The sequence below is a fragment of the Staurois parvus genome, unplaced genomic scaffold, assembly GCF_062004578.1.
Source record: "Staurois parvus isolate SC_StPar_1 unplaced genomic scaffold, SC_StPar_1.0 ptg000671l, whole genome shotgun sequence".
NCBI classification, from domain to species: domain Eukaryota; kingdom Metazoa; phylum Chordata; class Amphibia; order Anura; family Ranidae; genus Staurois; species Staurois parvus.
Genome location: NW_028318467.1, coordinates 585,905 through 603,047, shown reverse-complemented (window position 1 = coordinate 603,047; position 17,143 = coordinate 585,905). Strand labels below are relative to the sequence as shown.

The following is a 17,143-nucleotide window of genomic DNA, read 5'->3' as shown; positions in this document are numbered from 1 at the left end:
ACCCCAGTTTATCAGACTATCACCTACTCTGCTCACTTTTAGGCGATCTCTGAAAACCTCTCTCTTCAGGGAAGCCTATCCTGCCCTCAGCTAATAATGGAATCTTCTACTCCTCCTACCAGTCCATCCCCCACAGTTACTACCTTTTTGTACCACTAGCCCCTCCCTCTTAGATTGTAAGCTCCAAGGAGCAGGGCCCTCCTAACCCTCTTGTATTGAACTGTATTGTTGCTGTAGTCTACGTTATATTGTAGAGCGCTGAACAAACTGTTGGCGCTATAAAAATCCTGTATAATAATATAATAATGTACTAAAACTGGAGAGTGCAGAAATCTGGTGCATCTCTGCATAGAAACCAATCAGCTTCCAGGTTCTACTGCCACTGCATGATTTAACAAGCTGAAGTAAGAAGTGGACCAACCATGCACACCTGCACCAGATTCTGCGTAAACCAGTTTTAGTAAATCTCCCCCATTGTGTACTATGGCAACACAATTTCAGTACATACAGAAACACTATCTGCATGAAATACTATGTACATTCTACCTATGTTTATATTGTTATCTCTGGGTGCTTGGGCCCCTTCCTACAATACAAAAGTTTAATTGTTCAGGTAATTGGTGCCTGACCAGATATACTGCTACAGGGTGGCACGGGTGCGCAAAATCACGTGTATATATAAAAATTTTGCATTTCTGGGTAGGGGGCGCACACCATTCACGGCCGTCAATCACTGGATCCCAGCCAGTGATTACTCACTACTGCCCGGTGATTGGCGAGCATCTCCGATGGGGGGGGGGCTTTTTATTAGCACTGATCACTGTATTGGTGTCATTGGGGATGTCAGTGACACCAAGTCAGTTCCCCAAAGTGTCAGAATGCCCGCCACAGTCCCGCAATAAGTCACTGATCGCCGCCATTACTAGTAAGAATAATAAGTTAAAAAGAAAAAAGATCCCAGTATATATACCTCCATTTGCAAATGCTATAACTTTCACGTAAACCAATTAATTTACGTGTATTGGGATTTTTTTTTTAGCAAACACATGTAGGAGAATACATTTTGGCCTAAATTTATGACAAAATTTGATTTTTAAAATTTTTTTACTGGACATAATTAATAGCAAAAAGTAAAAAATATCTTTTTTCTCAAAATTGTTTTTTTTTTATAGCACAAAAAATAAAAAATGCACAGGCGATCATATACCACCAAAAGAAAGCTCAATTTGTGGGGAAAAAAAGAACATAAATTTCATTTAGGTGCAGGGTTGCATGACCGCACAATTGTCAGTTAAAGTAACGCAGTGCCGTGATGCAAAAAATGGCCTGGTCAGGAAGGGGGGTAAATCTTCTGGAGGGCAAGCGGTTAAAGCGACAGTGTCCACAGCTGGCAAGAATTATTTTTATTATTCTTCAGGATTTATGTAGTACCAACAGACTGTGCAGCGAAAGAGTATAACACAAATGCAAACCTACCAAGACATGGCCGTCCACCTAAACTGACAGGCCAGGCAAGGAGAGCATTAATTAGAGAAGCAGACAAGAGGCACATGGTAACTCTGGAGGAGCTGCAGAGCTCAGATGGGAGAATTTGTCCACAGGACAACTATTAGTCGTGCACTCCAAAAATCTGACCTTTATGGAAGAATGGCAAGAAGAAAGCCATTGTTGGAAGAAAGCCATAAGAAGTTCCATTTGCAATTTGCGAGAAGCCATGTGGAAGAAGGTGCTCTGGTCAGATGAGACCAAAATTTAACTTTCTGACCTAAAAGCTAAACGCTAAGTGTGGCGGAAAACTTAACACAGCACATCACTCGGAACACACCATCCCCACCGTGAAACACGGTGGTGGCAGCATCATGTTGTGGGGATGCTTTTCTTCAGCAGAGACAGGGAAGCTGGTCAGAGCTGAGGAAAAGATGGATGGAGCCAAATACAGGGCAATCTTAAAGGAAAACCTGTTATGAGTCTGCAAAAGACTTGAGACTGTGGTGGAGGTTCACCTTCCAGCAGGACAACGACTCTAAACATACAGCCAGAGCTACAATAGAATGGTTTAGATCAAAGCATATTCATGTGTTAGAATGGCTCAAAGTCCAGACCTAAATCCAATTGATAATCTGTGGCACGACTTTAAAATTGCTGTTCACAAACGCCCTCCATCCAATCTGACAGAGCTTAAACTATTTTACAAAGAAAAATGGGCAAAAATGTCACTCCGTAGATGTGCAAAGCTGGTAGAGACATCCCCAAATAGACTGGCAGCTGTAATTGCAGTGAAAAGTGGTTCTACAAATCATTGACTCGGGGGTTGAACACAAATGCACGCCACACTTTTCAGATATTTATTTGTAAAAAATTTGAAAACCATTTATCATTTTCCTTCCACGTCACAATTATGTGCCACTTTGTGTTGTGTTGGTCTATCACATAAAATCCCAATAAAACACATTTACGTTTTTGGTTGGTAATAAACCTTGAGCCTTTAGAACCAATTTAAAGTGGAGCTCCACTTAAAAGGGGAAGTTCTGCTTTAAGCCTTTGTTACCTGCTCTCCTTTAAGGATTGGCACCTTTGGTGAGCGGCTACCCGAATTTGGCAGGTACTCGTTTCCACTTTTGCTGCGATCACCTAAGGAGATCGGAAGCAGAAGTTAACCTCCTCCCTCCCTCCCTGTAGTCTTCTGGGACACATTATAGGTCCCAGAAGACTACAGGACATTCACAAAGCGCAGCGCTATAGCCGAAAGCTATCACAGCCGGGTGACCACACTGAAGATGCCGGCGCCCAGGAGAGAAGACCAACTGTGAAACTAGCCGTGGAGAGGTCACCGCTGGACCGAGGGACAGGTAAGTGTCTGTATTTTAAACGTCAGCAGCTACAGTTTTTGTAGATGCTGACTTTTATTTTTTTATTCAGCTGGAACTCCGCTTTAAATTGCCCATAGCTGGATCGAAATTCAGCAGGAACCGGCTGAAGTTCAGTCCATCTATGGCCATTCTTGTTCATGAGAAATCTGTCGATAGACTTCTCGGAAATGGTCCTGCTGGGAAGAAAAAAATTAGGGACCTAGAAAAAAAAATAAAAAAAAGAAGAAGAGGAGTTGGATGGTAAGAATCCTGTAAAAGAAAAAAAAATTCTTGCTTTTCTAGCGGGCAATGTGTTAAAATGGAACTAAACCCATTATCCTTCACAGCCAAGGAAGTGGCCATAAACCTTGAATTTGATCTGAAGTTGCCATTGTGTTGCACATGTGATCAGTTATGACACCGGGCATTTGATGGCTTGATAGTTTTGTTGAGAGCAAAAGCAATTATGACCATTATCTTTCACGACATGATTTGAATGTAACTATTTTGGGAAACAGTAAATTTGATGGGTTAATTTCTGCTTTAAATCTTGCTTTAAATGCTTTTGCTCTTCAACACACCTGAGTGTGACAGATAACGTGTCTCCCGCTGTATTCCGTGGCTTCGCCTGCTATGTCACAAGTGTTTCTTGCAGTGAACCAGGGGTTGGCGAGAGGAACCAAAGGGCACAGCGAGGAACAGGATATCCCACCCCCTATCCTCAGTGCAAGGATTCAATGCTCGTTAGGCTAGTGGCGACTTACAGGCTACTTACAGTAGTTATTCCTTATTCCTGCACCCTCTGGTACTCTCCCACCCTACGGGCTGCAGGTAGGCCCTTGTTGTCCTTATGTATAGTGCAGGACCATTAGGGTAGAAGTGGTCACACAGATAGAGGGCGCTTACTATAACAGGGGGTAAAGTAAGCATTACAGCTTATTCCTCTAGACCAGGCATGTCCAAAGTCCGGCCCGCGGGCCATTTACGGCCCGGGGGTCGGTTTAATACGGCCCTCCAACAGCCCTACCTGCTCTGTGTAATGTGGCCCTCCCACGGCCCTCCCTTCTATGGCAGACAGTCTTCTGCTTGAGAGCAGAGGGCAGTACGCATGCCTGACTGCGGCGCGTTCTCCCTGGTCTGTGTAAATGCGGCTGTCGCATGGCCCTCCCTTCTGTGGCAGACAGTCTTCTGCTTGAGAGCAGTGCGCATGCGTGACTGCGCCGCGCTGGGAGCGACAGAGGGCGGTGACGTCAGGGCCGGGCTTCCAACGTGAAGTGTGTTTCTCTTCCCCTCCCGGCTGCCGAGCAGAGACTTCAGCTCCAGCTACCTTTTTTACCCTTCACATTAGTGCAGGTAAGTTTTTTTAAATTTATTTTCAATACATTGTGAAAACTCAGCTGTCAGTTGATCTTAATGTTATGAAATGAAAAGTATGTCGTTTACAATTAACTTGGCATAAAATAATTTATTTGCATTTAATTGTAATGGTTCAAAGAATGTTCGGAAAAATGTTCGGCCCTCCACCATGTTCACTTCATCCAATCTGGCCCTCTTTGAAAAAAGTTTGGACACCCCTGCTCTAGACCTAAAGAACATTTATCCCTCTTAATGTGGGAAGGGGGGGGGGTACAGGGAAGGTGATTTTTTTTTTATCCTTTAAGGCAGAATTGTAATTAGCAGTGTTTAAGTTGAAGGCTTCCTTCTAGCTGTCTCCATATAATTTGTATAAAAATGACAGCACCAGAGAAGCATTTAGTGTGCTGTGCAACCTGACTTCAAAATAGCTGCTGCCTCCTATTTTTCTTCACTATTTGTTATACACATTTGCCTTTCAGAATCTTGTTTTGTGTTGCAAATCCTTTAGCCCTCTTTGTGGGTTTTTACTTTAAACTGTGCAAATTGCTCTAGGTTTCTAATTTGCCAAAATTTGCACATTTGTTTTTAATAATTCCTGAACAGTTTGTAAAGAATTCCTTTGCAGCATAAAAACCTCCCAAGGGATGTATTCTGATCACAATCCTGCAGTGCAGATTATTTACTTTAAGTGTGCACAGTTCGCAAGTGTGATTTTTTTTTTCAACTGCATACATTTCCAAGTAATGCATTCTTTGAAAGAAAACGGTGCTCCCCTCTGTAAATCTCCTTTTCTAGGACTGTTCCACATGCTGCCAAATAGATGTCTGTAAAGTTATCAATGCTAATTTTACACAAAATAGCATATAAAATATAGAACATTGTTTATGGCTGGGTGTGTATTGCCAGACATGAAACAAGCATAAGCCAAATATTATGTAAAATGTATCATATGGTAGGAAAGCAAGAATGTTATTGCTCACATCTGGGAAGCAGAGCTGTCAGACCCATAGACCAGTTTATATCTAAAGATTACATCATTCAGATTTGGAAAATAGTGGTGTGACTTTGTCATGTGACTTGTTTTGAAATGTGTTCTGTGTTGAAATTCATAACTGTCAAATAAGTGCATCTTGTAATGTCAACAAAATATCAGTTGTTTTAAGGTAGAAGTTGGGGGCTTGTGTTATACTAGCAAAAAATATTAGCAACTTTGGAAATAATACCTATAATGAGATTATTATTATTGTGAATTTCTTTTTTAGTTTCCCAGGCCTTTATATTTTTCTTTACATTTATATGTGGACCGGTCTATCCAGCAAAAGTGACAGTTACAGTGGTTGGGACAAACCATACAACACTGTGAGGTTAGGTTTACGTTGGTCAGCTTTTATTAACTCAAGTTAAACTTTTTTTTTCCAAAAGAAAAAAAAACCTCTTGCTGTAGCTTTAAAGTTGAACTTAAGTATAAAACTTTAAAAAAATGCAAGCAGGTAGACTGTTTATTGCAGCAGAGACAGGAAATGTCTCTTCTGCAATAACATAAAAAACTTACCTTCCTGCTCACAGTTATCACTTGCGCAGTGCCTGTGTGCCAGGAAGACCCAACTTCTGTACATGTGATGGTGCTGATCAATCAGTATGAATCCATCTGGTCTGTCCTGGAAGTGCTGTTGTAGAAGAGGGAGAACAGTGGGGATTTCAAACTGCTGTAGTGGCTGTGGGAGCCTGACAGCTCAGGATCGCTAGTGCTAAGAACAGAAGTGAGTGGGAAGAGGGCCCGGTGTTGGTTCACCTTTACTTTTTTCTTTTTTGTAAAGGTGAACTAATACAGTCAAATAGGAAGTGAGGGGAAATCTCTCCAACAGATTCCCAGACAGCAGTAAAATCTGACAGGAGATCTAATTCTTCCTGGGTATTCAGTACATATAAAAGGGTTTTTTAGCTTGTACATATTTCTTTTATACTTTCCTTCTTTGTTATGGTCAATCCAACATTTTTTGTTTTTAATAAAAAATATATTGCATATTATTATTTAGTATTTTCCATTGGAGCAAACATGAAGAGCTTTAGACTCCTAGTCATAAGCTTTTGAATGTCCATCCTCCTGCAGTAAAAATTTTGCTTATAGACCTCACTAGCTCACGCCAACATTCAAATACCAGTGAATTAATCAGAACAGTGACTTACTAAAGTAATTCATCCCTTACCCAGCTCAGTCAGCCAGACAAACCACAGCCTAGCCAAGAGCGTCTGCGGTTTCTCTGGATAACCCATAGTGCTCTGGAAGTTCTTTGTTTATAACTGTGGGATAAAACAACAGTTTAAAATATATGATCTTTAAAATAAAACAGTGTAAATAAGATTGACCCCAAAACACTATACCACAAGATTATAGCATTTGTTGGATACTCAAAGCCTAAACTCCAGACAAAACTTAAAGGGTAACTCTGTTTTCATGGGAAAAATATAGCAAAGTATAGCATATATAATTATGACACAAGCCATATTGTAATTTAATGCTATTTAAAATTATATTTCCTTTTCAAATTGCCATGCTTTAATTTTCTGTAAAATGCAATATGGCATCTTGGAGGAGTTACGTACACAGTTGGTTTACGAAACGCCTCCAGAAATATAATTTCCTCCTTGTGTAATTGACTGGCTTACATTTTATTTTTGGTGAGATGGTCCTAAAATGTTAATCACTTCTAAGAGGATGCAGACCTTGCAGCTTTCCTCATTAGAGCACTGCAAGCGCAGCAGGTGATCAATAATGTAAAAATCTCTCCCATTCAGAATCATTATCCAAAAAGATATAAAAACAAATAGCTTTTTTTTCTTCAGAGAAAAAAAAGGTAGGAATCTGCAGCAAAGTTTGTTAAAATCCCTGCAATGTACATAGATCACCCAGGGAGGATTGTTTTTACCCAACAAAAGTGGAGTTACTGTTTAAGCTGGCCATACAAAAAAAAAATAGATACCTTTATCTACACGAAAGAGGGGGATTAAGTAATCACCCCAAGACAGGAAAATGTACATATTTCGGACATTGACACCAGCAGCTGTCACTGATCAGCAGCAGCTTTCAATTGGCTGCAGCCGCTGATAAAGAGAAAAAAGTCACTTTTTTTCTGTGGAGGCGGGACAACCACATACTGAACAAAATATTCTGTTCCCTGCTGAACTGGCCGAATTTCAATCAGTGTATGCCCAGCTTTAATTTTGCCCAGAGTTGATTTACACACAGTAGTCTAAGAATATGATTCACTTAGACCTTGTGCAATTGTCACTTTTCTTCCTGGTAAATCGTGTTCTTCCCAACATTTACATTAGGGTATACATTTTCCCCTGGGTACTGGACACACAGATACATGGAAATATTAATTATCAGTTAAAGAAACAAAGTATTGAAGCCAAAACAACTCATGTATGGGACCACCCCCAACGGCTAATAATCTGATTGCATATCATTCCAACAGCATTGTAAAACCGATAACCCTCCTGCTTGTGTGTGTAGTTAACATCAAACCTTGAGCTGACCTCATAATCTAGGCTTGGTCAGACTTGTTATGTTTTTATATCATAAAAGCCTTTTCTGTTTCTTAGGGAATCCCCTGTGGATTGCAGTGTCAACAAATGCAGCAAACTAATTGGATCAGAGAATAATGGGATGACTTACAACACTTTCATGGATGAGAAGAGCGCCCCTCCACCAAACATGACAACGAATGAGAGAAGAGTCATTGTCCCAGCAGGTAATCCTTCACTCCAATTGTAATCTGAGGTCTGTGTGTGTCTAGGAGGAGGGCATTCAGGAGATGATCTCAATGTTTTGTTTTTTTAACCCATCAAGACAATGGAAATATTTGCATAAATATATATTCCACCCCAGGGGCGGACTGACAACTCATGGGGCCCCCGGGCAATAGGGTTATCATGGGGCCCCTGTGTCCTCACCCACACTCAAAAAAGCCTATAAAAAAGGTGCCAGGGGCATTTCATGGGGCCCCCTACTGACCCCAGGCCCTCAGGCAGTGCCCAAGTGCTAAAGTGGTTAGTCCGCCCCAGCTCCACCCATCAATCTGTATCACATTTAAAGTGGTCCTGTCAATAATTTTACAAGTCTGCACTAGTCAATTCCCGAATGTCACAATACAGAGCAACCGTATAGTTTTTTTTAAAAAATCTCATCCTTTTCGCTTTCAAAAACGGCATTAGTCTGCTGCAGACAGGAAAGGGAATTTACTCAGCCCCATTCCCACTGATCAGACTGTACATTGTAACAAGTCACAAATTGAGAAACTGCAGCAACGGCTGATCTGTGTCAGACATTTGTAATCACAGCCAAGAACTGCACCGGCACCAGGATTTACAGAATTGTGTCACATCTGAGCCAACATCTCAGTCCAGGAAATAGATATTGACCCTGGATGATGTCTGAACAAAGATGGCTCCAACCTTCCCTGCTGAACCGGCCAAGATCCATCTATGGCCGGCTTAATGCATTGTTCAGTTACACCGAAACACCAACTGATGTTTCTTAGATAGAATAGTGATTAGTCCTGATGAAGGGAAAGCATGACTGTTAAAATGTGTTGGCTTCTAGTGCTTTCTTCTTCTAAAAGACTCATTTCAAGTGTTTAGCATTATTTACACTCTATGCTCATTTGTAAACAAGCGCCAGAAGTGCTCTGTTTTGGACACTTGTCCTTTCTCTGTCTTCATGGTATATACGAGACTCCGGTGGCCCTTGCAGGTCATATGAGCAGCCAGTGCTTTAGATTCTGTGCTATTGTGGCCTGCATGTATCTTCTAGAATCTTGAATTTGGCACCAGTGTCATTTTTTCCTCCAAGTTTAAAGTAAATAAAACCACTTGGTTCTAAAACAGCCCATACATGATTCATTTTTTTTTGTTCAATCTGTGGGTTGAACGAAAAAAATTTACTTGATTCTTCCACAAACTCAGGATGGATAGAGGACTCACTCCTGCTGAGTTAATGTATTCTGACAGTGGGGAGATTTCCATGCCATCAGAATACACTGATCAATGACGCTGGCTATAAACGTGAGGAAATTTTCCAACAGGATTCAGTAGATTGATTTATATACACTCAGCCTGCCCATACATGAATCGAAACTCGGTCCATCCTTGCTGAATTTCAGTCCATTTATGGCCTACTTTACCATTCCCAACTCTATCCAAAATGTTTGGCAAGGGTTGAGTTTATTATAATCACACATTAACATGCCATGTATCAATTATTGCTGAAATAGTTCCATTTGTGAGCTACATCCTGAGATTTGATAACAAAATCATTAACTGGTTTTGCTTTGCTCTGTACAGATCCCACATTGTGGAGTCAGGATCACGTACGGCAGTGGCTGGACTGGGCCATTAAGGAATATGGACTGATAGACATGGACTCGTCACTCTTTCAGAATTTGGATGGAAAAGATCTCTGTAAAATGACAAAGGAGGATTTCCTACGCAGCACATCTCTCTACAACACGGAGGTTCTACTTTCTCATCTCAGCTACCTCAGGGAAAGTGAGTGTCACCATGTTCATCGTCATAGATTCACCAAGCAGCTTCTTGCAGCTCTTCAGTATTAGAAGTGTAATAGATGGTGCCGGATGTAACTAGGCAAATCACAGAAAGATATCCAGGTCACAGTAACCGCTCTGCAATATAGATCCAACTGTAATCCATGAATAGTAGGCAGGGGGTAACCATTTTTTATATATTTGTTTGTTACAGACCCTTATCCTTCATGTTACAAGTAGAACCAATATATTAGATGAAAAGAATACTTTGAAAATAAATTAGGTGGCCCATAACCAAACGGCTGCACATAATATTTAGTGAATTTAGGAATTGTTTCAGATTGGAAACATGCTTCTGGAGACAGGAGACTGCTGGGCATCATTGCACTTAACAGTCCTTTACAAATGAATGCTTCAATATTTGTGCTCAAAAATTTTAAATACTATAATACACACTGTCTGCAGGCATTCTCAGCTCCGCACAATATGTGTAAATGGGCTCCATGCTGTCACTGCGCCTCACTGTGGGCACCAGGGATTTAAACCCATAACAAATGATATATTGCATCTTACCAGCCCTTATATGTGGAAGCTGTATTAGTTTTCTTTTTTCGTGCTTTTATCCTTCATTTTCTCATAGTGATTCTGCCACAATACAATTCCTGTTGTTCGTGTGACAATGTTCACTCACTGTATTATATCTATGGAGGAGCAGCGTTGACACCCTAGGCTGCTCTCCTGATGTGAATTACATTTCCCTAAACTCCATTACATGGGGAATAAGAAATACACCAACAAGCCATAATTTAAAGAGGAACTATACTCACCTTAACTCCAGCGATGCACGTTCCTGGAGCTCCCCGCCTGGCCACATGCGCAGGAGCTCAGTCAGGTTCGACATTGCCAAATTTATAGTGAGCTGTGCTTGCATAGCTCACTGTACAAGGGCAGATGCAAGTAAGTAGCATTAATGCAGAAGGAACAAAACATATCTTTTTCTGCATTATAAATCCTGCCTGTTAGCCCATTTTTAATTTTTAACCTACAGTTCCACTTTAATGACCTCTGACAGGTTAAGTGAATAGCATTGATTATCTTGTTACAATTGCATCTGAAAGTCGGTGGGATATATTAGACAGCAAGTAAACATATTGTTCATAAAGTTGATGTGTTGAAAGCAGAAAAAATGGGCATTGGAGTTTATTGTGTAAGTAGCTGCATAGCCACAGACTGGTCAGAGTGCCCATGCTGACCATGGCTTCAGCCAAAAGCACCTTCACTGAGGAACCTGAGCTTCAGAACTGGACCAAGAAGCTATGGAAGAAGATGTCCTGGTCTGATGAATCTCGTTTTCGTTTACATCATGTGGATGGCCAGGTGTGTGTGTGGCTTATCTGGGGAAGAGCTGGCACCAGGATGCAGTATGGGAAGAAGGCAAGCTGGCAGAGGCAGTGTGATGCTTTGGGCAATGTTCTGCTGGGACACCTTGGTCCTGCCATTCATGTGGATGTTACTTTAACACGTACCAGCGACCTAAACATTATTGGTGACCAAGTGCACACCGTCATGGAAAACTTATTCCCTGATGGCATAGCTGCTTTCAGCAGAATAATTCATCCTGCCACACCAAAAAAATGGTTCAGCAATGGTTTGAGGAATACAACACATTTGAGGTATTCACTTGGCATCCAAATTTTCCAGATCTCAATCCAATCAAGCATCTGTTGGATGTGCTGAAAGTAGGATTCATGGAGGCCTCAACTTACAGGACATAAATGATTTGATACTGAAAGCTTGGTGCCAGATAACAAAGCATACCTTCAGAGGTCTAGCGACATCCATGCCTCAACGGGTCAGGGCTGTTTTGATGACCTGCTCAATATTAGGTGGGTGGTCATCAAGTTATATCTGATCAGTCTTTGTTAACATTGGTCACAAGGACATTGGATTTCTTTAAGGGTCAAGAGATGTTTCAGTCCTGGCAGCAAATGTACCTAGCTTGGAAAAGGAATGCAGCTGTCGGGATTGCCAGGCTGCAATATATTATATTATTGTTCTTGGGTTTCAATATCCTTTGACAAGGCAGTGCAAATGGCATAACATGATCAGGCATACCAAAGAAGGCACTAGCTGATTGGTTGGTCCCTATGGTCTCTATGCTGTATGCTTAAAAGAGTAGTTTGGGAAGCACACATCTCTACATACTTATGGGGAGTAGATGCTTCCAGAGCAGAGAACTATTGTCTAAGCTCCTGTGCTGGGAATCTCATGCTGTGTCAGAATAGCACAGTGCCCAAGTCCATACCTAGGACCACTGTGAACAAATAACAAATGTATACAATTTGGATGGTATGATACTACAAAGCACATATGCATACTTTTTCAACCACATAGTAATGGATATACAGTCAGGTCCATAAATATTGGGACATCGACACAATTCTAACATTTTTGGCTCTATACACCACCACAATGGATTTGAAATGAAATGAACAAGATGTGCTTTAACTGCAGGCTGTCAGCTTTAATTTGAGGGTATTTACATCCAAATCAGGTGAACGGTGTAGGAATTACAACAGTTTGCATATGTGCCTCCCACTTGTTAAGGGACCAAAAGTAATGGGACAGAATAACAATCATAAATCAAACTTTCACTTTTTAATACTTGGTTGGAAATCCTTTGCAGTCAATTACAGCCTGAAGTCTGGAACACATAGACATCACCAGACGCTGGGTTTAATCCCTGGTGATTCTCTGCCAGGCCTCTACTGCAACTGTCTTCAGTTCCTGCTTGTTCTTGGGGCATTTTCCCTTCAGTTTTGTCTTCAGCAAGTGAAATGCATGCTCAATCGGATTCAGGTCAGGTGATTGACTTGGCCATTGCATAACATTTCACTTCTTTCCCTTAAAAAACTCTTTGGTTGCTTTTGCAGTATGCTTTGGGTCATTGTCCATCTGCACTGTGAAGCGGCGTCCAATGAGTTGTGAAGCATTTGGCTGAATATGAGCAGATAATATTGCCCGAAACACTTCAGAATTCATCCTGCTGCTTTTGTCAGCAGTCACATTATCAATAAATACAAGAGAACCAGTTCCATTGGCAGCCATACATGCCCACGCCATGACACTACCACCACCATGCTTCACTGATGAGGTGGTATGCTTAGGATCATGAGCAGTTCCTTTCCTTCTCCATACTCTTCTCTTCCCATCACTCTGGTACAAGTTGATCTTGGTCTCATCTGTCCATAGAATGTTGTTCCAGAACTGTGAAGGCTTTTTTAGATGTCATTTGGCAAACTCAAATCTGGCCTTCCTGTTTTTGAGGCTCACCAATGGTTTCCATCTTGTGGTGAACCCTCTGTATTCACTCTGGTGAAGTCTTCTCTTGATTGTTGACTTTGGCACACATACACCTACCTCCTGGAGATTGTTCTTGATCTGGCCAACTGTTGTGAAGGGCGTTTTCTTCACCAGGGAAAGAATTCTTCGGTCATCCACCACAGTTGTTTTCCATGGCCTTCCGAGTCTTTTGGTGTTGCTGAGCTCACCGGTGCGTTCCTTCTTTTTAAGAATGTTCCAAACAGTTGTTTTGGCCCCACCTAATGTTTTTGCTATCTCTCTGATGGGTTTGTTTTGTTTTTTCAGCCTAATGATGGCTTGCTTCACTGATAGTGACAGCTCTTTGGATCTCATCTTGAGAGTTGACAGCAACAGATTCCAAATGCAAATAGCACACTTGAAATGAACTCTGGACCTTTTATCTGATCATTGTAATTGGGATAATGAGGGAATAACACACACCTGGCCATGGAGCAGCTGAGAAGCCAATTGTCCCATTACTTTTGGTCCCTTAATAAGTGGGAGGCACATATGCAAACTGTTATAATTCCTACACCGTTCACCTGATTTGGATGTAAATACCCTCAAATTAAAGCTGACAGTCTGCAGTTAAAGCACATCTTGTTTGTTTCATTTCAAATCCATTGTGGTGGTGTATAGAGCCAAAAATGTTAGAATTGTGTCGATGTCCCAATATTTATGGACCTGACTGTAGCTGTGGCATTACCATGAATGAATTATAGTATTAGTATGATGTATCACAACATATAGAAAAGATTTCAAAAATGCAAACACACAACATTCAGGGTTCCAGTCCAGTTCATAGCAGGGGGTAACCTAGGAAGGGTCTGTACATTCTATGAGCACCGGGCAGAGATAATTGGCAGTACCTTTTTCGCTTTGCCTGTGCTCAACCTCTGCTCTTTGTACATAGCTCAGTATGTGCTTTGCTGTCCCACACAAGGAGAACAGGAAACCTCTGTGTCCGCCTCCTATTTCCCCGGGACACAGCACACATCTGCATCCCATGTGCCACCAATCTGACCAATCTCCTTTACTGCACAATCACTTCTGACCTCTGACCTCAATCACACTGGGGTCATAGAACAGTGGCAGCCAGGACTCCTAGTACTTTATGCGCAGATTAACCCTTTCGTGAGCTAGCCAGCTCTACAGATGTATAGCAGGACCTCACCGATATCCGTGGCCTTTGTTTTTCTCTGAAGATGAGAGTAAGTTAATACAGATCTGCGATATACACTCACCGGTCACTTTATTAGGTACATCTTGCTAGCACCGGGTTGGACTCCCTTTTGCCTTCAGTACTGCCTTAATTCTTCATGGCATAGATTTAACAAGGTGTTGGAAACATTCCTTAGAGATTTTGGTCCATATTGACATAACTTATTGTTGCCTTTGCCATCTCAAAGTCTGCCCATTCTCCTCTGACATCAACAAGGCATTTTCGTCCACACAACTGCCACTTACTGGATATATTTTCTTTTTTGGACCATTCTCTGTAAACCCTAGAGATGGTTGTGCATGAAAATCTCAGTAGATCAGCAGTTTTTTAAATACTCAGACCAGCCCATCTGGCACCAACAACCATGCCACGTTCAAAGTCACTTAAATCCCCTTTCTTCCCCATTCTGATGCTCAGTTTGAACTTCAGCAAGTCGTCTTCACCACATCTAGATGCCTAAATGCTTTGAGTTGCTGCCATGTAATTGGATGATTAGCAATTTGTGTTACCAAACAATTGAACAGGTGTACCTAATAAAGTGGCTGGTGAGTAAAGAAGTGCACAAATAAACCTTTTTTCCTGCGTCAATAATAAACTGCCCATATGTCACCTGTGAATGTTCCAGGTATTAGTGCCAGGGTGCTTAAACATCACAATCAGCAGGTTTTACAGCGAACCACTACAAATCACTAAAATCTCATAAAAGTTTTAAAGCATTAGTAAAGTCCACTTTTTTAACTGTACTTACTGGTAAGCCTATAATAGAGCTTTCCTGTTGGTACAGTGAATATTTCCTAAATGTGCACTGTTTGGGAGACGGTCACATCTGTAGCAACCGATGACATCACTGGCACATGTGCACTGCGTTGTGAGTGGACGAGACACTCGAGTGTGCCATCCCTTCAGACCACTGTGCCACAGTTGTGACTCCCACATGCATGCACAGGAGTGACGTCATTGTGGCTCGGCCATTCAAACAGTTGAAGCCCGTGAACACGGAAGAAAGACTGGGTGCACATGGAGTCCCTGTCAGAATTTACTACCGCTTTAACATGTTAATGTAATTTCAAAATCATTTTCAATTTTAATAAAGCTGGAGCTTTAATAAAATAATGCTTGATAATCCTGTCAAGAAAGTCCTTGTTTAGGCACTTGTTATAGGGTGAAAATTGTCTGTCCCTGTCACCTAATTGTTCCCCTTCGTTGTCACCCTGTGATGCGGGCTTCCTATGCAGACTGCAAGTGGCTATTTCAGCACACATTAAAGCAAGCATTGTCTACTGTTGTCACCATCAGGTAACCCACCCTGAGAAATGCCATGCAGCCTTTGCTGGAGTGCATGTAGACAAGAAGTGGCTGCATATTATATGTAACTATATGATATGTTGGTGTCAACAGCAACCTCCACAATTCCTAATAATATTATGATGAATATGTGTTATATTCCCATGCACAAAGGTTCTACTCCCAGACCCTATAGTAGTTGTGTGGGCTACTATGGCTATTTACACCACTACTATATTATATAGGTTAGTAAAGAACAGCAGAAAAGCCATTTATTTTTAAACACCTTAACGCCACACCTCCCGGCCCTTTAAGAAGTTTCTGATAACAAGCGGTGGGGTGGGGTTTATGATCAATAAAAAGTATAGAAGAGATTCTAACCCTTTTTCTACTGTGTCCAAAATGAAAAAAATACTGTAGAGTCCTTTATTTAATGACAAAAAGATTACAATGCAAATTGGGAAATATGGTTCTAAAAATAGATTTAATTTTGTCTATTTAGGGTAACAGAGGGGAAAGGGAGAAAATGTCATTAGGAAAAAAAACCTAAGAATAAATCTCACCAACATGCAAAAAAGGGTCTCTTGATCTTGTTAGGAATTCAGTGCTGTCATGTGTTCTCGCCTGTGTTATCCCAAGGAGTCTAATTAGCCCTCACAGTTCTAATCTTCAACTGCAAAAAAATTTGTCCCTATGGTTTACAGTTGAGGACTAATATTACAGAGGTGTACTACAATTTTTTTTTGTTTTGCCCCGATATACTCCTGAAATATCTTTTTATTCACCTAAATGGGCACTTTAGTCCCTGCATGACACAATCCCTTGTATCTCAGACTTATTCTATAAAACTGTGTCAAATGCAAATTACAGTCCCCTAAGCAACCAATCAACACGTATCTTGTAGCAGTCAGAATTCTGAATTGAATTCAGAAAGTGAAATCTGGTTGGATGCTATGGGTTGCTGCAATCTGAACATAGCTTCTTGGCTGTATTTTAGGTTGATTGTGTGATGTAATGTATTGCTGAACAGCAAAATGTACATGGAATTTACATAAAAGGCTGGATAGTTTGGACACTGATTGTTACTGGAGAGTTCATATTATTATTATTATTATACAGGATTTATATAGCGCCAACAGTTTGCTCAGTACTTTACAATATAAAGGGAGATAATACAGCAACAATACAGTTCAATACAAGAGGGTTGGGAGGACCCTGCTCCTTGGAGCTTACAATCTAAGGTTTCCAAGCAGCTTACAACACAAAAGAATAAGTGCATCTGGGACTTATTTTTATCAAGAAATAAGCCTTAAAGTAGTATTAAACCCAAAAGCAAACATTATATTGCAACTTACCAATTCTTAGATGTCATGGCTGCATTCAAGTGATTGTAAAGATTTTTTTTTCAACAAAATGGTATTCTTACCTGCTCTGTGCAATAGTTTTGCACAGAGCAGCTCCGATCCTCCTTTTCTGGGGTTCCCTGCCAGCGATCGTGGCACCTCCCCCTGTCAGTGTCCCTC

General features: G+C 41.1%; 1 protein-coding gene across 1 annotated transcript in view; it reads left to right on the top strand.

Annotated features, from left to right (window-relative positions):
• FLI1 (Fli-1 proto-oncogene, ETS transcription factor) overlaps positions 1 to 17,143 on the top strand; it is a 133,538-nt gene that overhangs the window by 57,562 nt on the left and 58,833 nt on the right. The window contains exons 3-4 of the mRNA XM_089652096.1: positions 7,812 to 7,960; positions 9,552 to 9,755. Coding sequence (XP_089508222.1) covers positions 7,812 to 7,960; positions 9,552 to 9,755 — 353 coding nt within the window. The remainder of the gene's footprint in view (positions 1 to 7,811; positions 7,961 to 9,551; positions 9,756 to 17,143) is intronic.